Source organism: Lathamus discolor, chromosome 5 (assembly GCF_037157495.1).
Source record: "Lathamus discolor isolate bLatDis1 chromosome 5, bLatDis1.hap1, whole genome shotgun sequence".
NCBI lineage: Eukaryota > Metazoa > Chordata > Aves > Psittaciformes > Psittacidae > Lathamus > Lathamus discolor.
The window spans coordinates 96,556,394-96,579,818 of NC_088888.1; the positions used below are offsets into that span (position 1 = coordinate 96,556,394).

At 47.6% G+C, this 23,425-nt stretch overlaps 1 protein-coding gene across 1 annotated transcript; it reads right to left on the reverse strand.

Moving 5' to 3' along the window:
- Nucleotides 1-13,486: 13,486 nt before the first annotated feature.
- On the reverse strand, nucleotides 13,487-23,211 carry ODC1 (ornithine decarboxylase 1). The gene is made up of 11 exons (XM_065681620.1): nucleotides 22,917-23,211; nucleotides 19,949-20,099; nucleotides 19,607-19,780; nucleotides 19,266-19,438; nucleotides 18,845-18,979; nucleotides 18,617-18,698; nucleotides 18,206-18,289; nucleotides 16,831-16,993; nucleotides 16,631-16,743; nucleotides 16,136-16,350; nucleotides 13,487-13,965 (listed from the first exon to the last, which is right to left on the reverse strand). The coding sequence occupies exons 2-11, from the start codon at nucleotides 20,048-20,050 to the stop codon at nucleotides 13,824-13,826; spliced, it is 1,383 nt and encodes a 460-aa protein (XP_065537692.1). The 5' UTR covers nucleotides 20,051-20,099; nucleotides 22,917-23,211; the 3' UTR covers nucleotides 13,487-13,823.
- Between the last annotated feature and the right edge of the window lie 214 nt (nucleotides 23,212-23,425).

Here is a 23,425-nt window from a genome sequence, read left to right on the forward strand (position 1 = left end):
CAGAGCATCCCCCTGTGTAGGAGCTTTGGAGATGTGCCTGCATCGTTGGGAGCAGTGTGCCTGCAAGCAGACCTTCAGGGCCATGGGGGGAAGCCCACAGACACAAGTTGTGTGGGTTAATTTAACAGGCTAACAGCAGGCTGGCCCTTCCTAATGGAGGAACAGTTTACCCCAGACAGCACCTTTACTGCTTGCGCTGTCACTAGAGGGAGTCGTCTCTCCCCTGAAGGTGAGGAGCACTTCTCTGCACGCATTCCCACACCTCGGTGTTTGGTGCTCTCAGGGCTCAGGTGAGTTGTGGCTGGTACCCTGGGTCATTCTCAGCTCCCCCAAAGCTGTAGGGCTGTAGGGCTACAGCTCTGAGCACATCACTGGTGGGTTTTCTACCTGGTGTCTGGTGCTGGGAACCATATCACTGAATCTGGGTGCTGCCAGCTCACAGCTGTGCTCCTGTGTCCCTGCCCCAGTGTTTTTTACATTTCTTGAACTGTTCTTTTGTGGGATCTTGGCAGTTTCCTTTACTTAAGTGCATCTGACATGCAGCAGTGTAGAACTCGGTGCAGAAGGCAGGTCACGCTGTAAGTCCAAGTCGGTCACAGATATATTGCTACAAATACAACCAGTTACATCCTGGATGAAGTTTGCCTCTGTCTGCCTGCTCCTGACACCCAAACCGTTCTGCACATAGTACGGGGTAAGTGAGGGAGCCTGTTTCTCTCCACTGGTGCTGGCTGTGCCTGCTTTTCTACAGCAGTGGGAATGGGGTTGCACTGCAGGCGAGAGCAGGAAGAGGGACAGGTCCTACCTAAGGGTCCCATTCTGTCAAAGTCACCCACAGTGAAAACTTCCATTGTCTTTTCCATGTCAGAACACAGGTGTCTTTCCAGATACTGTGTCACCCCCTGTTATGGAGAAGCAGAACCGGTTCTGAGAATCCTGTGCCTGCAGCTGGGATTTGTCTTCCATTTGGGCTGTTTCTACAGGGGCAAGATGTCTTTGTTAGTGTTTTTAGAAGTGTTTTGAGAGCACACAGGGGTAGGCCCACGTGCTGAGCAGCACAGCATGGAGCTGGGGAGCATCATCCTCTCGGGAAAGCCAGGAGCAGCAGGTGTCCCCTGGGTCTTTGGCAACCCCAGGAATGCCATGCAGTACCACTGCTGTCCCCGCTCCTTGCTACAAAGGCTTAATGGCAAAAGGTGGTGGGAGAAGAAACCCTTCCTCCTCCTGCCAGACCCAGCTGATGAGAGCAAACATCCCCCTCCTGAGGCTCCAGTGATTGAACCTCTCAGCTGAGCCAGGCTGCTGCTGAACCTGTATGGTTTTCCTCTTTATTTGGTTTTCATTGCTTTCTTGGACCCTTTTCAGGGCAACTCATTGATTTCACTGCTGAGCGGATGCTGTGGGCAGCAGGCACAATGCTGACAGCTGGTTCCTCAGGGAAAAGGTGAGTGCAACAACTGTGCTTTAATATCCCATTAATAACCAGGAACAAAGCGCAAGCACTGCACATGCTTTCCTTGGAGAAAATGAAATGAACTCAGCTAATTTAGATGTTGGTGTTGCACAGACGTGGCTATTCCTGCACTGGCTTCCTTAGGAATTACTAATACCTGCAAGGCTCAGGACAAGCAGGTTTGATGCCTGCTGAAGGACACAGGTAGCAGCACCACATGTATATGGTGACACCAAGGAGCAAGGCTGCGCACACACTGGGTGCAGTGCTCATGCTCTAGAATGGGGTTGCAGGTGCCAGGGTTCACCCCAACACTTTGGCATCCTCCACCTTGCCAGTGTTACACACAGTGGTGCCCCAGTGAGCTGCTGCTGCTGTTTCACCCTAGGGAAACGTGGTCTTTGGGGGAACTGGCTTTGGTAGCCCCGCCATGCTCCATCTGGGGAGCCCTATGGGCTAAAGATAACTCTATATAAGCAAAGAACTTCATTTTTAAGCAGGAGTGGCTTAAGCCAGTTTAAAAACAGCCACTGAACTCTTCTGAGCTACTTGTCAGGTGTCACAGCCACTTCTTGCTGAACTGCCAGTGTTTTCAGCTACCATTCAGGCATGCCACCACCAGCCCACTGCCCCCTGTGGGACCCAGTGATGGCTGTGTAGTACAGCAAGGCTCACCAAAGCTCCCTGAAGCCCTCCTGGGCTCCTGCTCTCCTGCCAGGATCCCAAAGTCTTCTGTGACTGAGGCATCATGGACCACACTGGTGAAACCTGCCAGACTGCTCAATTGATGCAGTTCAGCAGCTCCAAGTCTGCTCAGCCCTTTGATAACTGCCAGTGCTGCTGCTGAAAACTAGCCAGAAACGGGGAAAAATAGTTTGGGCTCTTTTCTTTTCCCTCAAGTGCAATACTTTCCCATGATGCCTATGAAGGGAGATGCTGGACCTGGCTGCACCTGCTGCACCCACCACACGGTACCCAGGTGATGCTCTCCAGGCAGCAGAAGCCAGGGCCACCTCAGTTGCTATGGCAACACGCAAAAAGGAGCCAGGAGTTTAATTGGGTTTTTTCCTCTCAAAGCGAAGGAAAGCAACTTGCTTGAAGAAAGGTCTCTCTTTTTGTTTCGGATGACTTTGCAGTGCCCTGTGTTCACCTTCTCTGTGCAGTTCACAGCACCCGTGCTGGGCAGGATGCTTGAATGGGCAAAACCAACAGAGGGGACCAAAGCTCTCGATTCCTTTGCTCCACCATAGCAATCATCTGACTAAGTTACTCTCAGGGCAATTGTGCTTTGCATTCCCCTGCATTTTTTTTGCCGGGGTTGACACTATCCGGAATACAGGGGGGATCGTGATGAATAATTAGAATGAGTTTCCATAGTCTGGTAACTGATTCTCAAAGCTGATGTTAGACCATCACTCCACCAGCCAGCAAGGTTTGTGCTATTCCTTGCATTTCCACCATCACTTGTCTAGTGTTAACTCCTCCTTTGCATGCTGCTTCCACCCAGCTACAAGTTTCCGGGCTCTTATTTAGCTTCTGTTGTCAAACTTCCTTTTCACGCTTGAGCCAGCACCAATTGATGGTAATTCCCCCACCAGCCCATGCTTGATGAGCTTGGGTGTGCCACAAATCTCAGCAAGCCACCTCGCAGCTGAACCTGCCTGCGAGCAGGAGGCACGGGTGACAGCGATGGGTCTTGCAAACGTCTCCTACTCCTGGTTTCCTGTAGGACAGGTGGCAATTTCGGACATACCCGGTTGTCAGCAGTTGTCATTGTGAGTGGCATGAGCTGCCATGTCTGCTGAAAACCTTTTCTATACAGGATCAGCTCTTTCAGTCTACATGCACTTGCTTAGTGGTGAGGCTGGCGAGCTGCTGTCACCAGGGGTGGAAGCATGAGCATGGGCACTGACATGGCACAGGCAATATTGTTCCTTGCTGCATCACTTTATGTTGCTTACAGGCACTTTCCTAAAGATCAAGCTAAATGTTCTGCCTCTGGGTTTGTCTTGTTCTCCCCTGGAATGAGCAACTCCCACCTCTGTCCTGGAGTAGACTCCGAAGTCTTCCTCCATCAGCTGCACAGCTCTGTCTTAGGGCTTTTTCCAAAGCAAGATTGCAGGTTGGTTCCCTCCTCAGTAATCACCCTTCAATCACCAGTCATTTCCACACCTTGTGGCAATAAGGACCAATTAGTACCTTAGATGAGAGCAAGGTGCTTCTAGAAAATGAGTTTAATTTCTAATGGGTTTTTGAGAAGGAGCTGTCAACCTTGGACCAATTGGTTCCTCTGCTGCATGTGTAAGAAGGAAAAAAACAGGGAAAAATGGCACATCCCTGTGCTGTGCACAGCATTGATACAGAAAAACACTAAGTGCAGTGGGAGGCACCTGGGGGGGCTTTGTGGTGGTCCATGCCTGCATCCTGCCTTTACTTATGCCAGGAGCTAGCAGCCACAGAGGGTATGCTTTTCTGGATTGCCCAGCACCCTCTAAAGCTCACCAGCTCTCCCAGGGGATTGAGAGGATTTTTGGTACTTCAGAGACACTGAACGCACATCTTGGATGACTGAATAGTGATTGTCAATGTACTGGAGACCACAGGAATCCCTGACACATTCTGGAAGAGAGGATGGAGTCAGACACCTGGGTAAACTGGGGCTGGTTGAAACCAGGGCCCAAAGTCATCTGCTCTGACTTTATGTTTCATACAGGTAAGAAGAGCTGAACTGAATGGATTTGACCCAGGCAAGTTTTCGTCTCCATCCATATATGTTAGAGTAGCAAGAATCTTTTTCTGTCTCGTAACAGTGGCATTTTGCTATTTGTGCCACCAGCACGGCAGTGAGAATACAAGCTTCAACAGTTCATTTCCTTAAGCTAAAGTCGAAACCACGGTCCCCCACAGGCACGGGTGACAGTGAACCAGGCTACGGAGCCTGAATCACCACAGGGAAGGTTTTCCAACAGCCCACTAAAAGGAATAGCACAAATTATTCTGATCAGGTGGCGCTCACTGAGTGCGCCCAAAGGATGGGAGCATAACCTCTCATTTAACCAGCCTCTGGCAGACGTGGTACCAGGTTGTTAGTAGTATTTCTTTTAATGACTCCAGGACACGGTCTGAAAAGCTCTGGAGCGGTGAGCCTGATGTCTGAACCAGCAAAAAAGGGGAGAAACTACAGCAAAGTACCGGCATTGGAGATCTTAGGATAAATGTGATGTGCTAGGGAGGAGACAAAACAGGAAGTCTTTAGAAACTGAAGTCTTGCCTGATCAATCTGTTCATGGTCTCTGCAGGAATGAAGATGGAACACATTCCTAAATGGTCTGAAAAAGGGACGGATGAATGGATGAATACATTGAGATAAGGAAGTTTGCTGATGATACAAGATAGTCTAAGATGATCAGAGATGGGGCAAAACAGAAGTGCTTCTCCAAACTGATGACCAAGCAATGATAATGTTAGTTATGGTACCTATTATTAACTGTAAAAAAAAAAAAAAAAAAACACAAAAAAAAGGGACTCATAAAAAATACAGTTCTAACTTTTCATGCACTTTGGGTAAAGGTCTGAAAATATAAGGTCAGTGCTCAGCTTACACCACTAATAAGCTTTGGGGGAGCCTCCAGGTTTAGGATGCTACCGAGCTGGGTTCCTGGGCCTCCAAAACCTCCCTCTCCCTTTCGGGCAGAGCTGTCCCTCCCTGTGCAGCCATGTGCCCGTGTTTCTGTGCCCTTAGCTCCTCATGTGTCAGTTTTAACTTCCAGGCTCTTTACCTGGCTGAATCATGTATGCTGTGATCACACTGTCCTGGTGCAGACCCCTGGCAAACAGCTTCACCGCTGGCTAGTGCTGGCAGGGAGTTCTGATCAGCCCACCGTGATCCTGCAGCCGACACAGGCCGGCCACTCCGCCTCGGTAATTTGTGCACCTTTGGCCTGAGGCTGGAGACAGCACTAAACAACTGCCACAGACTGCTGGGGGTGACGTCAGTGCTCTCGTGTCTTAGGTCTGGTACCGGCTCGGCTGCATCCGTCTTTCCAAGAGATAAATTGTGCTTTATTGCGTGGCATTGCTCAGGACAAAAGAATCTCCTTAGGCACCAGGAGTTCAGCACTTAATGCTCAGAGTAATGAATAGATTGAACAGGCCAGCTTTTTGTTCCTTTCCGCTTTGTCTTTCCTTTCCTGCTTTCTGCCTCTCCAGCTCCTGGGAAGCACAGGGGTCTGGCAGGGTGGTGAAGGATCATTGCACAGTGCCCCTGGGCATTACGGGGAGCAGCATCAGGGAGCCAGGCCAGCAGAGATGCGATCTGCCCCACTGGCATCATCAGCCAATGCAGACTAGTTTTCCTCTCCAGGCAGTGACAGGAGAGGGAGAAACTCAGGACACATCTTGGGGTGCATCCAAGCCTCAGCTTACAGCCAGGCTAATCAGTCCATCCCTGGGTTTGGGATGACCTCCACTTCCCATATGCACTGTGAGACTGCCGGCTCCAGCCCTCCTTGAGCCATGGGCACTTGCCTGGCCCTGGGAAGGGGACACGGGCAGGAGCGCAGGGAGCTGGGCGCATCTCACGTGGAGGTTTTTAGGGAGCCCTCACCCCAGCAGGCCGCCCTCACCTCTCAGCAGTTATGGATACTCCAGGGAATCTCTGCTGTGTCCTGCAGACCCCTGGACTTGGTGGCATCAGGCAGAAGGATGCCTGGGCTCCTGACAACCCACCCTGGGCAGGGTAAGCTGGTGCTGTCTGCTCCCCCCTTCCCATCACCCCACCTCAACTCAACAGCCAAAGGTTTAAGAGGTCGCATTGTCCCGGTAGGCACAGTTTCCCTCGGCGCAGGTCAATTGATTTGCTGGTAATAAAGAAATTCCCTCTCTCCCCAGCAGTGCGGGCGGTATCCATGGGCTTGGGGAGCTGCCAGACCCGAGGGGCTCGGGCTGCTGAGGAGCCGGCGGCAGCAGACACCGGCTCCTACTTTTGGGGCTGAGGATGGGGCTTGCGAAGCGAGGTCCTACCGCGGGCTGCTGCTGCCACCTAGCCGTGCCCGCTGCCCGGGCGCAGGCAGCCCGCACACACCGCTCTCGGTTTCCTGTGCAGGGTACCGGGGTTTTCCTGGCCTTTTAAGGTCTCTCGGTTCAGCCCACCCTCTCTGACATTGCTGCCGTACGTGCTGCGGTACCTGGGGCCAGGACGTGCAGCTGCTTGGCGACCAAACCAGCGCGGGACATACCAGCTCTCCATGGCCACGGGCTGAGCGTTGAGGGGCCGCGCTTGCTGGGTTACATCCTTCCACCCTCCGTGCCCTGATGCTGGCACGGACATGGGACCCAGCAGATCTCCCAGTGCCCTGCCCAGTGTCCTAATGCTGAGGCTGGGAATGGGTCTCTGCTTTTGAAGCTGTTTGTTCCCTACAACATCCATAGCTATCAGCTGACTGGGGAGGAGGGGTGAAGGGTGTCCCCAGGCTGATGGGCAGCATGTTCAGCTGCGGACGCAGGGAAACTGTTTCAGGAAGGTGGGATGCCATCCTACGAGGGTCAGGGCTCCTGGATGAGGATCCTTCTTCACACCATGGAGCAGGATGTGGCTTTTTGCTCCAGCAGCCACACTGTGGCTTTGATTTAGCATCCGTTGCCACTTCTTGCCCTCCCCTTCTTTTTTTCTGAGGCAGGAATGGGTCCTCTCTCCTCAGCAGCTCCCCAGAGGCAGCTGCCCAGTTTAGATCCATTTTAACAGTGAAGGAAGGGCACCTCTCCAAGCAGAGCCCCAGCAGTGGGAAGGTAGCCAAGGTGGTGGTGGCAAAACCTGCTGTTGGACGGAGGGCACTGCACTGTGGGGCCCAGCCCCACAGCACTGCCAGGCCTGCAGGGTGAGAACAGGCATGCTTAGATTGGAAGGGGGTTCAGGAGGTCTCTGGCCCAAGCTCCAGGTTCAAGCAGATCAGGATCAGCTGCAACATCAACATTGCTCAGGTTGCTCAGGACATTGGTCCGTCATGTCTCCAAAGCCTCTGGCAATGGAGGCCGGCCAGCCCCAGCAGCAGCCTGGTCCCTTCCTGCCTGTCCTCATGGGACAAGATGCTCCTTGCACCCTGCCAGACCCCCTGGTTCCAGCTTGTGTCCACTGCCACCTAACACCAGCAATCCTGCAAGGCTGCTCCACAGAAGACAGTATAAATCGGTTCCATGGATTTACCCTAAACCAAAACCCCCGACAGCAGCAAACCTAAATTAACCCCAGCAGCAATAGTGGAGAAGAAAAAACGTCACAGAAATAGCTACTGGAAGATCCAAGCCTCAGCCTGGGCTCCAAGCAGGAAGCTGGAAGGGCATGTGAGGTAATGTTTAATAAACAAAGCAAAAGAAAAAGCCACTCATTTTGAAGTTTTCTGTATTAAAACCCTCAAATCCTCTGTTTCCCATTTCTCTGAATGGATGGGAAAGGAGCCTTGTTTGGGGTTTGGGGTTTTTTTGGGCTGTGCAATAGTGTAATTATTACTCTGTACATACTTTCCCCTTGTACTTTCTTATTTGCATTTGCTCTCCCTAATAACACCTCACTCATGCTGCGGTCTGACACGGGGAGTGTGGGATCCATTTGAAAGCTTTCCATTCCTCTCCTCTTTCCTGCCTCCCCCGGCTCTGGCAGTGGGGATTCTTGATGCCTTCTTTGCGCTGAGCTCCATCTCGCGGGCTTTCTCTGGCTGGTTCATCACCCATCCTTATCTGCCGGAGCATCTCCGTCGGCCCGCGGCAGAGGAACACCTCCGCTCTGCTTGCAGTCAGGAGCCATCACCCACTGGGGCATGAAGCACGCATGGCGCACGCGGATGGGTCCTGCAGCACCTACCTCCGGGGAGCCTGGCAAGGCACCCTGGCAGGCTGCAGGAGGAATTCCCCTCCCTGCATCAGCAGCCTCCCGGCGAGCTGGAATTTCTCCTGCTTTTCACTTTGGTCAGACACTGTAATGGCTTCGTGCGAGTTTTGACTGCAGGGAAGCAGGACGAGCGTTGCCGAGAGGTGTTTATGGAGCTGTTACAGTGAAATGCTGTTGCTACTGATGGACTGCAGTTAACAGCGAGTTAACTTGTGAAGAAGGAATCTTTCTATCTGGCACCACAATGGATGATTTTCTTCTTGTCCTCACAGAAAGGGCAGCAGCACCTCCGTTATCCTACTGAAAACTGCATCCATGTGATCTTGTTTAAGCGTTGCAACCCTGCTCCTTGCAAGACTGCCAATCTAGAGCTAACATCTTGTTCTTCCCAGCTAGCAAGCTTAGTACCCAAATATAAAAGGGTGATGCTTAAGCCCACTGGATGCCCTAATCCTGGTCTTCTCCCAAGGCAGGGAAATGCACTTTAAGGATGGATGGAATAATACCTGTGGTTACAAAGTACTTTGGGAATCCTTCATAATGAGCTGCTATGGTTGCCCCTTCTCAGCTCATTTGCGGTGGTTGCTGTGTTCCCTAGGTACACAGACTGACCGTGCACTTACCCAGCAATGGTAAGGTGTTGGCAGCAGCCCAGCTGGGAGCACTGGTCTCTGCACTGTTGGTCTGAAAGTGTCCCTGCCTCTGCTTCCTTCCTGAATGGCTGCACGGCCTTGCTGTCTCTTGACTGTTTTCTGGGCTGGAACATGGGAGCTGGCTCCTTACCACAAAAGCGGGGTGAGCCAATTGGCCCTTTGCAAAGCACTCTGAGGGCATGAATTGAAGGCAGTGTAACTGAAAGGCACTTACTTTTTGTGGGAATGCTGTAGGCAAGACTGGGACCAGCTCCCTAAAATCAGGGAGAGGAAGGAGGGCTGGTTTCAGCATGCTAATGCTTTTGGCTTTGGGGAAAGACTAACAGACTGAGGAAAACTGTTGGTGTAGTATAAGTGTAAAGAAAGACAGGCAAATAAGGCTCTAATAGTAGTTGGACTTCAGTGATATTTGCAAGACAACATGGACATATGATCCCAAGAGCTTCATTTGCCAGGGCTTGAGCAGTTGCTTGTGATGCGGGTGGCCTCTCCTTACCAAAACAAAGGAGATTCAAGGGATCACTGTTGTTCATACCCATCACCAGCTCTCCAAAAGTGCCACTGCTGGGGTTTAGCTGCCGCAAACACCTCCCATTTGCAGAGGACTCTAAATCCAGCCAAAGAGCAATAGCAAAGCTTGCCAAAATGGGAGTCCCAGACCCATATAAGCTTCCCGTTCTCCACGTATTTTCAGGACAGCCAAATGCAGTGTTTTATACTAGCAAAAGGCAAATTTGAATTCGAGGCATCTGGGACATGGGCATTGAAACCAGACCATAGCCGTTGAAGTACCAACTGCCCTCATACTGTAAAGAGAAACCAGGTGATGCTCGTTAAAACCAGGGTCACTTATCTCGAGCAAATTACTCTCACTTCTTTTGGTACTGATCAGTGCTTGTTTCAACAGAAAATTGAGAATACTCGTTATTACTGCAGTGATTGGTAACCCCTTTTTGACAGCCAAATAGCATATTCACCTGAGCTCTTCCGGCAGTAGTCGTGGATGACGATGATTGTTTTCGCCGGGGAGGGCTGGTTTTGACCCGGGGAGCAAGCTTTCCCTTCCACTCTCACTGCAGGTTGGTGCTGCGCCCAGGGCCAGGTCCGTACGCGCGGCGGTGAGGTCGGTGACAGCGCTGCTCTCCCGGCTGCTGCCACGCTTTGGTCCTGCAGATGGAGCTGTGCGGCCCCCGCTCGGCGCTGCTCCCGGCTGCGGGTTACGCTGCTGGTGCCGGGCAGGCGGCAGGCTTGCCTCCCCCGAGGAGTCAGGCACTGAAGCCGTTTGTCTGCAAGGCCTGTGCGGGAGTCTCAGCTTAAGCCAGACAACCAGCTACAAGCACCTTAAAATTAGACTGCGAGTTAAATGCTCGCGCAGTGACACGGGGGATAGCTGCCACGCAGTACACTGCCATCAGCGTGTGCCCGCTGGTTCCTCACTTCCTCTCCGTCTGCTCCCTCTATTTCAATATCCTTAAAGCATCCCCATCCTCAATTTTCCATCAGAGGACAAATGTTGCCCAACCCTTTTTGGTTTATGAAGCCACATTTGCACCAAAGAATGCCAGCTGAACTCCAGTACAGGCCATGTATAGCCAAAGGTGGACTTCAGATTCAGATCTCAAGTGCCTTCACCCCACTCAAGAAAAAGCAATGGGGTGATGAGAAGCCATGCCTTCGTCTGAGGGAGGTGTCCTGCTATTTCCCACAGATATTACTTGTTTTCCAAGAGCGATCCCAAGAGAACGGGCACCTCCATCACCAGTGAGGGACATTAGGAGCAGGAACACCACAGTCCCTGCAAACAGGCCAGCACCCATCCACAGTGAGGCACTCAGCACCGTACAGACTGCAGTTCGCAAGAAGAAAGCTGAAAGGCGCATTCTTCTTCTTGGCTGCAACTTTGATATTAGTTGAGCTAATTATCTAAGACAGAGGCAGCTGATCTCAGTTATTCTGGCACTGAGCTCCTCCCTCCCCTATCAGACAAGCTTGCTCCAGGGAGGCATAACTATGATCAACGAACGTGGCGAAACAGAGCAAAGGCTTTGATGGCCCAAGACTTGGGGAAGGGACATCATCAAACTAAACTATTCACTGCTTACTTTGTTACAGCTTTGCTGTCCTAGCGTAAACTGCTTCAGCTTACACTAGGAAACCTATTTCCCTCATTTCGACAGTAGGGAATCCCCACAGTCACCATATGACTTATTCTTAGCAATTAAAAACCAGTTGAAGTGGAAATGGACCCACCGAGATCCTGTGGAAGCCAAGAGCAGGGCAGCTGTTAGATGAAGGATATATAACTCAGTAAGCCCCAAACACCTGCCTAGCATAATCCAGCTTGAAATGAGAAACTTGGTTCTTGCTTAAAAACACACCATTACTACAAAGATTTATTGCTCTCGCGAGTACGAAGCCAGCTAGCCCCTTTATTAAAAGAACACCCACAGTAGATGTTCACAAAGATTAATAACTGTTTTGAACATTGGATGCTCTCCTTAGACATGGCTTATAGTGCACCAGCTGAGGCTATGACATACACCATGGAAGAAGGTAAAGAACTGAGGTGAGCTGCATCTCTTTTAGGGAGAGTTACTAAGATACTCGGTGTGTATTAGCACATTGCCTCTGTCCGGGCCTCCAGCAGAGAGAAACAGATATAGCTTGGGGGGGGGGGGGGGATAGTTCTGAGACAAAACCTCATTAAATAACCAAACCAATCAAGTTAAATGAAGACTGAAGGTAAGTAGCAGCCTGCCAAATTCCTCTGAGAAGCTAATTATCTGACACAAGTAATTGCCTTCAACCTACCTGCTAGGGATGGTCTCCACTGGCTGCAAGTAGCACAAGCCAAACTGTAGCACTGGCCCAGCAGGGCAGCAGTTGCTAATGCAGGTATCACATACGGTCTTACTACAGTTGTGCTCAACCATCTGGCTCAACCATCCCCAGCCTTCAAAGGGGCAGGTTAAAAAACGCTGTCTCCTTTAGACAACCACAGGCTTTCCAAGAATGTTTTCTGCATAGCTGTTAGGTTTTTTTTCCACAGTTCAAATGCAGTTAGCACTCACAGAGCAGGATCTAGATGTGAAATTGTTACAGTATTACCATCTAGTTATCATTCATCATCACTTCTGCTTTCATGGTAGGAATCATTCAGTTTCCACATGAAGTTGGAGCAACTAAAAGAAACCCTGGTGTGAATGCAGCGAGTTTCTTTAGGCTAGCACTCCACTATGTGAATGTACTGAAGTTCGCACCAGTGTAGTTCAGTAGCCAAACAGGCTACTGCATGCATGATAATAAAAGGCAGCGCTGCTTCAATCACAAGCTTGAAGCTAGGAGCTATGGTATTAAAAAAAGTCACTTGGGATGTTTCAAGACAATCAGGAATGACATACCACCACTTCTGTTCACCCTGCTAGTTCAGCTCATGAAGAGTATAGTCCCAACTGAAAGCACAGAATGATTAAACATTGTATTTCACAGCTGCTTGTAAGAAAACAGCTTTATTTCTTATCCTGCTGGAGCCACTGTTTCTACCAGTAATGCTCCCCTTTGGATCCCCTTTTAAAATGTAGCACTAAGTTGGCTTAGCTTTTACATAGTTACACAATACATTAAGGTTTTCCTCTTTACACCAGGCATTGCTAAGGTCCTGCAGTCTAGGACCTTCCGGCAAGCAGTACAGACCCAGATCCTAGACAGGCATGTTTGTCAGACAGATTTTGCAGTTTTAGTGCATGAAGTGACAGCAAACTAGCATCAGGTTAAACAGAAGTCAGAACACTACTCCAGTAAGCAGACTCATTGTCACCAACACATCCTCTATTAGCTCCTAGTATTTACTACTTAATGTCATCTTCACATTTAATCCAAAATCAGAAAACTAACAGGGTAGCTTGCATTTTCATGACATTAAATAAGAGCTTCTAACTGTACTGCACGCACAATGTCGAGTCCCACCTCTTATCACCCACTTTTATACTAAAGCTCTGGGCAACAAGGGTCAGAGAGTATTTGTCACCTACCAGTCAACTACATGAGAGTTGCAGCTTCTGAAGTTTTCCCATGACATCATTATTTAATCTTTGCACACATAACAAGCAGCTATGGTGCCCATGCCATATTCTCAATAAGAACTACGTGTGTTTAAGTAGCCATCAGTCCTGGCCACAGAAGTTACAGGCCAAAGATGAATGAAACCAGCACCACACTGAGTTTACAGTATGCCCATGTTAAGCCCATGTACAACAGCAAAAGACAACTGTGACTCCCCAAGGATTTGTGTACCACATATTAAAAAGACAGTTTAGTTTCCCCCCCCATTAAGGGGCTTCCTTCACTTCAGTTAGTTGGGAGGGTGGAGAAATAGCAATTGCATTATGCATTTATTAGTAAGCTCTGGGAGCACAGCCCTTGGTCTGCTTTCATACATGCCACAAGCGCCATCCATGACAGATTCGTTTTCAACAGATTAGCCAAACACAGGTCCAGTTATTTCAATATACTTTATTTTAAAACAGGTAGGTCACAAAAACACTAAGCTTAGCCCGTTCTGCCATACACAAGCTACAAATACTTGTTTGACAGTTGAGGGTCAGTCTTTAGTAGCATACATGAAAAGTGAATAAAAATCCATATAAAACAATATTCAAATAGTTTCCATAGGAACACAGATAATTGTGACCCATCTCCCAGTCGTTTTTGTTGCATTTATGCCAAACCTAAACTTTAAAAAAACCACTTAAAAATTCTAGCAAGAATTAAGTTAATGGTCCCCCAAATGCCCTAAATTCAATTACTAACCTTGCAGTTAATTACTAAATATTACCTATACATTAATACTAGCTGAAGCACAAGTTGCTGGATATTCAATTCCACTTTCCCAGGCACAAGAGAGTGGCAGACTAGCAACATCCTGCTCCTCCACTTCAGCTAGGAACCCTCGCTCCTTGATCTGCTGCATTAGTTGCCTAGAACAAAAGAAAATGAAACAGTCACAAAGTGTTTCACTATGATGTGCCAAAAAGGTAATGAAGTACTTTTCTTACTGCCAGGGAGCATGAAATGAAATATTTACTCATCATCTGCAATCCAGACGATATTACCAGAGGGGGAAGGGGGGTAAAATAGTTAAATAAATGAAGAAAAGGCAGAGTATGTGCAGGTCACTCATGGCTGGCTAGGTTTCAGGGCAAGTTCATTTCCCTGTTTCTGGGTAGGATCTAGATGTGCAACGATGCACCTATATGCCTGTAGCTACATTTATACACACATGCCATAGAGACTTAATGAGTTACTGCCCAATAGTTAAGAATTTCAGACCTATGCCACTGACTGTCCCTTATCTCACACCCTCACATTCCTGAGAAACTTGAATCACAGAAAGGTATGGATAACAGACTAGGAATGTAGGGGAGCTGATCAGCGAGAGCCACACGATTCCTTCCATACCCAGATAACTTCAGCTGACTCTGTTTTTTGATTCAGTTTCCTTATGCTATATGCAAGGCATGAAGTTTTGCTACTACATCCCTTATCCTTCACAGTTACCCAGCCTGACCTCATTGCAGAGGTGCTCCAGCCTTCTGATCGCCTTTCATGGAACAAGTCTAGAGGAAGGTCAACAGGTCAACATACTACTTACGTTGGGGGCCCCAGAGCTGGACACAGTACTCCAGGTGGGGTCTCATGAGAGCGCTACAGAGAAGGAAATCACCTCCCTCACTTGGCTGTTCATCCAAGGCTACAGACCTCTTTCAGCCTTACAAGACCACCTGCCTTTTCCATTTTGGCAAGAAAATTCTGTGATACAAGCTGGCCCTTAACTCAAGGGGAAGTATCAATGAAGTTACGGTGAAGATCTTTCTAGGAAAGGATGAGAGAGTTAGACTTGTTCAGCCTCCAGAGCCTTTCAGAGAAGGCTCCAGGCAGACCTTAGAGCAGCCTTGCAATGCCCAAAAGAGACCTACACAAGATCTGGAGAGGGACTTTTTACAAGGGCATGTAGTGAAAGGACAAAGGGGAATGGCTTTAGACTGAAAGAGGATAAATTTAGATTATATATAAGGAAAAAGTTCTTTACTGGGAGGGTGGTGAGGCACTGGAACAGGCTGCCCCAAGAAGCTGTAGATGCCCCATCCCTGGAAGTGTTCATGGCCAAGCAGGATGGGGCTTTGAGCAAACTGGTTTAGTGGAAGGTGTCCCTACTCCTGTCTAGTTCCAGGGGTAGATGATCTTGAAGCTAGATTGAGCTAGATGATCTTGAAGCTCCTAAACCATTCTGTGACAGTTATGTCTGCATAATTAAGCTCAGCATGCCTCACACAAAGCATTACATTTTAACAGAAACCCAGTGGTACAGTGAAAAAGCTAATTATTCTCCTGCAGAGGCATTTTCAGTTCAGTTTAGAGCCTTATGAGAAGTCTAAAAACTCCATTTGTTTGAGAAACACTTCAATTGACAGGAGGTTTCACTAAAGGAAAAGCAAGGCTCATTGTTTCCATCGTAAGGGCTTCCCTCTTACTTTTATGGCAGGAATTCCCCTGAACTTAAGCACTTTCAGTAAATCCAAAAGCAACCTAAACAGCAAAGTTAAACATGCTTTCGGGTAATGCTGCTGCTGTTTGGTACTCTGCACTGAGGAATAAGCCAGAGCTCAACCTAAGCCACAGACTAGCTCTCAACTAAACAGACAGATCACATTGTGAAGTGGCACTGTTGGATGTTCCTGCATCCTGCAGCCAAAATTTAGCAAGCTATCAGTTTAGACAGCATACTATTAAAACTGTTACTAACTGGCCTCTAATAACCAATCACAGAAGCTAAGTGTAAAGAATTATGTAATGATTCTGTATGTCATGCAAGAGTGAAACTAGAAGCCCAGGATAATGAAAAGACTCCTAACATTACCCCTTTAAAAGCACCTCTCCTGGAAATGAGTACATTGTAGAAAAGAGTAATTGGTAACGTTAGCATTGTTCTAAGACACAACACAACACATACACACAAGAAGGTTTTACGAGAGCTATGACACAAAACCCATGGCCCTGTGTGCTCAGGGACAGCCAACTGACATGAGCTATTCAATACAGTCATCTTTATCAACAGCACTGATGGATCAAGATACTTAAATTACTAACCATGCTGGTCTTGACATCACATAGTGTATTGTTGGCCTTTGGAATCCATTGAAAGTAGAAGCTGCTGCAACAGTATAGGCACCCATGTTTTCAAACAGGATCCAGTCACCAACTTGCAACTCTGGCATATTAAAACGCTCAACAATACGATCTAGGCCATCACATGTTGGTCCCCATATGCTGCAGGAATAGCAGCTGTCATCTGGTTTAGGCCGCTAAGGAAGAGAGTTCAGTATAATAAGTTTGACTGTCAAAACAGACCTTTCAGAAGTAGTATCATAATTAGTATAACATTCCAGAGAAAAGGAGGAAGAGCTGCTTACAGGTCCTTCTCCACTCCAAGCTTTAAAATTAGTTCTACTGCATGCTTCCCAACGCTAATGCCAGATTCTGGTAACATAAAGGGAGCAGTAAACTGAGAAGTAACTGCTGTGATGAGGATTCTCCTACATACATGATACATGACTAGTATGTGATATTTCTGACTGAGCATACCTTTTGCAGAACTGGTTTAACATGTGCATGATCATACAGGATGCAGTTGAATGATCCATAGACTCCATCATTCACATAGTACATAAGAGTTTTGTCATTTGCATCATCTTCATCTGTAAGAAGTTGAGATATCAGTAAGAGAATACTTGGAAAGAAGCACACAGTTGGCTAGAAGAAAGATTAGATCTAGATTTACATACCATCAGAACCTGTTTGTTCCTTTAAGACAATTTTTTTTGCAATGATGTTGACTGCTAGTGTGAATGCTGATGCAACATAGTACCGTCCCGGCTCTGCAATAATAGTTATTCCAGAATCTGAAGGGAAGTATTTATCCAGTGCTGGGTTGATAACACCTGTGATCTAGAGAAGAATCAGTTGCCGACATTAGAACTTCAAGCAGTTACTCAGGTGCTATTCTAGAAGTCCGAGTCAGACTTCCATGCTCAAAATGATATACTGGTCAAATGTGTGATAACTATTAGCATATTGTAAACAATATTGACTGGTTTTGCTGTATTTTCCCACTCAAGTTTTGTTTGCATTAAAACCAGACACTACTTGCAGCTTAAAAATTTAAGTGACCAAAGCACTCATGTTTCAGTCTAAGGAAATTACTCCTCCTAGACTCATAAAGTCAGTATTAATGCCCTGCAACTACCCACACTTCAATTTTGACTTCTAGCCCACTTGTAGTTCTGCTAATCATGCAGTATTCCCCAGCTTTCTGCATCCTAAAGACAGAAGGCTTTTTCATCCAGTTTCAAACTCAATTGCTTACATGAACAGTTATTTCCAAGTTCTGAAGTTAGTGATTAAGCACTATGTGTCATAGTGCTTATAATGTCATAGAGCCTGATGTCAACATCATTTGCACCTGACATTCCCAGTAAGCCAATAGTGCCCTACGAGAAGCCAGCATTCATTAAGAGGTATTACAACTGAGACAACATTAAGCCCACATCATTAGCAGAAATTCACTTTAGGTAACTTATTTGCTGACTCCTTGTGTAAATATGTAACATCATTTAAAACCACGTTAGGTTAGACTGGTAAGCGTTCTAATAACACTGCTCCAAGTGGAAGTCTGTTAATACCCAGCCACCTTGTCTCTTTCTGAAAAAGAGAACTATTTCTGCGTGAAAGCAGAGTAGAGAACACTGATCAGTTAAAAAATGGTCCAAAAGCCAATTATAAACCAAATCAGAAACAGATTAGTTTGCTGCCATCCAGAAGGGCAGCGTAGTCTCAGGACTATCTTTTCACCCTATTTGGGAGCACTGCCAATCTAAGACTTCTTCCAGTCGATGCTGCACTTCAGACTACACCAGTAAGAATCAAGCCTGCAATTAAAAGCTGCTTTACACACTTGATATCTCTGCATGCTTATGTAGTCATTTAGCTATGTATCTAATTTTCAGTTTTCAGATTCATTCCTCTCCTAAATTAAATTTCTGACCAAGCAAATTTTGTATACAGACATATTTTCAAGAATAGAAAAACAAAGATTTTGTTTAATCCAGATTGACATTCAGAATGACTCTACAACCTGAGAAGTTCTTAGTAAAACTATACCTCTTCAAATTTAAGCTTGACGTCTTCAGAGCCAGGGAAGCCACCACCAATATCAAGGAGATACATACTGAAGCCAAGTTCAGCCTAAAATGAGATTAACGGCAACACTGTCAAGAAAGCAGCTTAGTTTATAATTGTGGCTTAAAAAGTAATGTAAAGCCATTTCATTAATACTTAGAACACAGCTAATTTATCATGTTCAAGTAATAAGTCACTTGAGTTTGAGCCACTGATTTTAGCACATTTGTAAATGAGGCTTGCAGAACTGATCTAAGTAAGCCACCATGACCTCAAAAATTTAAACATGAGATCAGCATCTTAGCTTTTAACCCCACAACAGTTTTACACTTGATTCAGGTTTTGCCACAATAGCTGATCAGTAGGTTCCAGAGAAAGCAGAACTAGACTTACTCCCATATCAAACACACAGCGGGCATCAGAAATGGCTTGAACAAAGGTCTCTGGATCTGTACATCCACTTCCAACATGGAAACTATGAAGAGATACAAAATATCAGTTGTTATTTGGCAAATTCGTAAAGAAGTTCATACAAAATTCAAGTCACCATATGCAGAGGCATCTCTGTCAGGTATACCACTTAAACCATTTACTATGACTGCATAGCAACCTATCACACACCTTACTCCAATGATGGCAAGGTCAAGCTCTTTTGCACGCTCCAGAAGAAGCCTGCTAGTCTTAAGAGTAGCTCCAAATTTAACACTCAAACGACAAACTGCTTTGGAGTCATCAGTTGTAATGCGCAAGACTAACCTAGAAATAGGAGAAAAGAAAGTTTAAGTTCCAGTACAAAAGACATCATTATCAGGCAGGTATGACCTTAGAATGAGACTGAACTTAAACATACAAGTTTTCCTGTACACCTCTTCTTAATGCGCCGGTAAGCTATACAGGATTAGCTTTCACTGGCTAAAAAGTACTTTTCTTGTAGTTTTGCAGCCTATCTTAACTAACAAAAAACAAGGTTCAGATAACAGCAGATGTTTCCGTAACTTGGGAACCCAAGCAAGAATTACACAGAACAATTAGCATAACTTACTTGGCTTTTGGATGAGCCCTTGCAACTTTCATTAGTTCTACTTCACTATCAAATGTCATCATCTGTACACCACTGCTGGCAGCATGTTTGATTTGAGATACTTGTTTGCAGGGATTTGCATATATTATTCGCTCAGGAGGTACACCAATGCTCTGTATCAGTTGTATTTCCGTCTAAAGAGAGAACAGATTACACTTGTGAAAAATACTTCTAGATGGATGATTAAAGTAAACAGTACAGCGAAAGAAACACTGCTTGGTTATGTTTAATTTTACATGAACACATCTTGCAAAGCTGAACATACTCCAACATCACAGACTAGAACACAGTCAAGATCTTACCTTACTGGCGCAATCAAATCCTGCACCCAGAACAGCAAGTGTCTTCACTACAGCTTTGCTGTCATTACATTTGACGGCGTAGAAGGGGGTTACCCGAGGAAGGGCTTTATGCCACCGCACGTGCTTCTTTACAATATCCCCGAGGTCAGCAACATAAAAGGCATCTTTATCATCCTAGAGCAAATACACGTCTTAGTTACAAACGACAGATAACAGGATAAGCATAGAGGTCAGCATTTGAGTAGGAGGTCGCCTTACAGATAATCTGCAAAGACAACTTGTTCCCCTAGTTTATAAAGTTTGTGGCATCACAAAATGCAGCGATTTTCCCGTCATACTTACAGAAGATGACACTTCATTGATTTTTTGGTCAAGGATATCCTTGGCAGTAAAGCCTTCGTCAAGGAAGGTGAATTCAAATTCTTCATTGCTGAAGCTACTCATGATTTCCAAGATTTCAGCTTTAAGCAAAAGGATTTAAGACAAACTGTTGCTACAAAGAGAAACAAAAAAAAAACCAAAAAACCCCACATTCAATACTTCACTTAAACTCATACAATTTACATTCACTACTTCACTTTAATGTACCCATTGTATGACTACTACATTGTGGTCATACAATTTACAATTATACAACTCCTACAGTGATTACTAATAGTGGCATAGATTAGGATTTTACATAGATGACAGATCAGATTTGATCAGAACCAAGGAAGCACTCCACAAAATAATCTTGCTAGCTTGAAGGCTAATTCTCCTCTGTTCAGCACCTGTATTAACTACTCAACCTAGTCAAAGGGAAAAAAAGAAAAAACAAATACTGTCAGATATTATTAGTCTAAGCCCCTGGAAGTTTCCACTGTCTTCACCTTCCCCTCCACATCAGAGCTATTAATATTAAGGCTAGTGACAGTGGCAAGTGGGTAACTTCTAAAAGATACCCAAACTCTTGAGCACTTTTGTAGCTCACCAGTTCCTGGGAAAAGGCCTTTGTGTTACTACAGACTGAATCTGAGGATGCTACTGACTTCCGAGTAGCAACAACTCTCACTTGGTCTAAACCAGTTCAGACTATGGATAAACCATCCATGAGATGACAGCTTTCCTTGAATTTGCTCTGTTGGTGGTTAGAGCTTCCCTGTTATACCCATGACCTCCAACCTACACAAGGAAAACCTCAGCTGTCAGGAGTGGCAGATACACACTAACAGTGGTTCCTAGATGTGACCTCTTAGCAGTGATCCCAATTAACACTTTATAACAGGATTTTATAGTAGTCATACATAAGAAATATTCATTGTTAACAGAAATCTATCAGCCAAGTAGAAAGTCCCTTGAGAGCCAGAACTAAAAAGCAAAAGCACATTCCTCTGCCATCCAAGACCCATGAAGCCCATGGCAAAGTGTATGGGTCATCCTTTTACCGGGTAGACCAAAGAGAGAATTAACAGCTTGATGGAGTAGACTGTCAACTTGAGCAGAAGTGTGTGCTACCTTTTAAAGACCTCAGCCTTGCAAGTGACTCATAGGGAAGATATGGTTTCATGTAACCAGGTCCAGCCCTCTTACTTCTCTCAGCATTTTTTACACTCAATCTCATCATACAGTTTGGAACTGAAGATTATGTAAACTCTAAATTATTCTCTAACCTTTAGTTACATCATCGTTCCCTCTATTTTCAAGAGGGCTGGCTATAAATTGTATGAAAAGTAACTTATGTTTTATAGCTGTTCCAGATTAATGAAGTTCTAACACCAACAGAATCACTCATTCCTTATACAAGAATCCATTAAACTTTTTATCTACTGATTGATTCTGAAAAGTCAGCATATATGACTTCACTTCAGCCTTCAGAAATATATGGCAGCTGAACTGCCAGTGTCAAGACCTACTTCGCATCTTTTGATCATTTCTCACTTAGAGACAAACCAGATTTGAGATTCAAACTAGATTAAGCTTTAATGAAATAAAACCCAACAATCCACCAAGCCTTATCCTCTTCTCTGCTCTCATTCACATGCAGTGTTAATTCTCCCAGAAACTGGATTAGTCTTCTCTTAAAAGCCTCTTTGAAAGAGCTGTAAGAAGCAGCAAATTAAACACTTCTCAGGAAACTGTTACTAAAGGGCCACAGCAGCACATTGTAAGATAATTTCGGGAAGATGTTGCAGTTTTGCAGAAAGTAGCTCAGGGACTTCCAGCTGTGGTTAAGAGAAGCAAACACCACCAGGCAGCATTTAGTTTATCCTCCCCTCTGCACAGTGCTGCATGAAAAGCACTTTTCCTATTAACGTCTAAGATGGGAATTACTTTTGCTGGACACAGCAGACTGAGAAGTTCTTGCAAGCCTTCCATCTCCACTATTGCACAATTTTAACTGCAGTGTAATTACACATAATATAGACAGAACATGATCATGTAGATGCAAACTGTAGCCTCACAGTGTATATTTCTATTTGGACTGCGTGCAAAGTGTCCGCAGCTTCCAAAAGAAAGGCAATTCGTGCTCATTTAGAAGTTACTCTCCAGAACATTCCCTTATTCAGCAGCTGTATTTAGACACAGCTGAGTCATGCCTGCAGGCTCTGTACTCAAATAGCGAACCTGCGTCTCGAACGCGCGCCCGAGGCGCTCCTGACCCGGGCGGCAGCAAGTTGCTGCTGACTGCTACCGGCAAGGCAACCGCTGGCGGCCCCGCTCCCACTGACTGCCTTTCTCCCTGTACAGCCATGCGGTGCGTAGCTGTGCTGCCTGCCTGGGCACTGAGCGCTCCAGCCGCCGCAGGTGCTGCGGCACCCTGAGGAATCACCTCAGTCTGCCCTGAGGTCGGCTTTACTAAAGCCTACTTCACCTCGCAGTTACCCCACACCGGAGACCCCGCAGAAGAGCCGGGCTGCCGCCTGGGGCCGGGGATGCGCCGAGCCATGTTCTGCCGCGCACCTGCCGCTCCCCACGCCGGAAACAGCCCGGCGGGGCCGACCCCTCCCCCGCTCCCGGGACGCGCCAACACCTCCCCAGGCAAGCGGGCCTGACCCGTTCGCGGCCGCCCGGAGCCTGCGTTCTCCCCCCAGTTCTCCCCTCCCTTCCCCGCCCCGCTGGCACTGGGGATTCCCCGGGCGCGGAAGCAGGGAGGCCCCGTGCCCGGCGGCAGCAGCCGGCGCCCAGCCCGGGCTGCTTGGCAGCGGCCCCGCAGACACGTGGCTCCGCGCCGGCCGGCTTCCGCCGCGCGCGCCTGCCCCGGCCCCTTCCGTCCGCCCCGCTCCGCTCCCCGCCCGGCCCGGCACACGCCGCCCGCCTCACCTCACCTCACCTCAGGCACCGGTGGCGGGAGCTGCTGTGAAGCCTCAGCGGCGGCGGCCGGTACCCTCGCTCTGAGCCGCCTCCTCCTCCTCCTGCGAGCTGGGCGCGGTGCGAGGAGCCGGGCTGGAGGCGCCCTGCCGCCTGAGGAGGAGCGGGGCCGGCGGGGCTAGCGGCACGCCGCAGCTGACAAAGCTTCACCGGCGCCGCCGCGCTCCTATATATAGGGCAGCCCGCGTCGCTATGGCAACGCACCAGCTCAAACCAGCCCCGATCGGCTGCGACCGGGTAGGGACTCTGGCCAGCAGCTATTGTGACGTCGGCGCGAACATGCGCAGGGCGCGCCACGCCCCCCCCGTCTGTCCGCCCGCCCCTCCCCGGGCTCCGCTGAGCGGTGAGGGCGCCGGCCCCGGCCCCGTCCCGCAGCGCGGTGTGCGCCATCCCCAGCGACCGCCGCAGCCCCCCCGCGCGTCCGGCCGGGGGCTGCGGCTGCGGCTGCGGGCGGTGCTTTGGCAGGTGCCC

Excerpts from the sequence above, each read along its gene's own strand:
- ODC1 (XM_065681620.1), bottom strand. The coding sequence starts at position 20,050 with ATGAGTAGCTTCAGCAATGAAGAATTTGAATTCACCTTCCTTGACGAA. Across the intron at positions 19,439-19,606 it reads GATTTGATTGCGCCAGTAAG|ACGGAAATACAACTGATACA; the intron begins GTAAGATCTTGA and ends TTCTCTCTTTAG. Across the intron at positions 18,699-18,844 it reads CTTGCCATCATTGGAGTAAG|TTTCCATGTTGGAAGTGGAT; the intron begins GTGTGTGATAGG and ends ATCTCTTCATAG.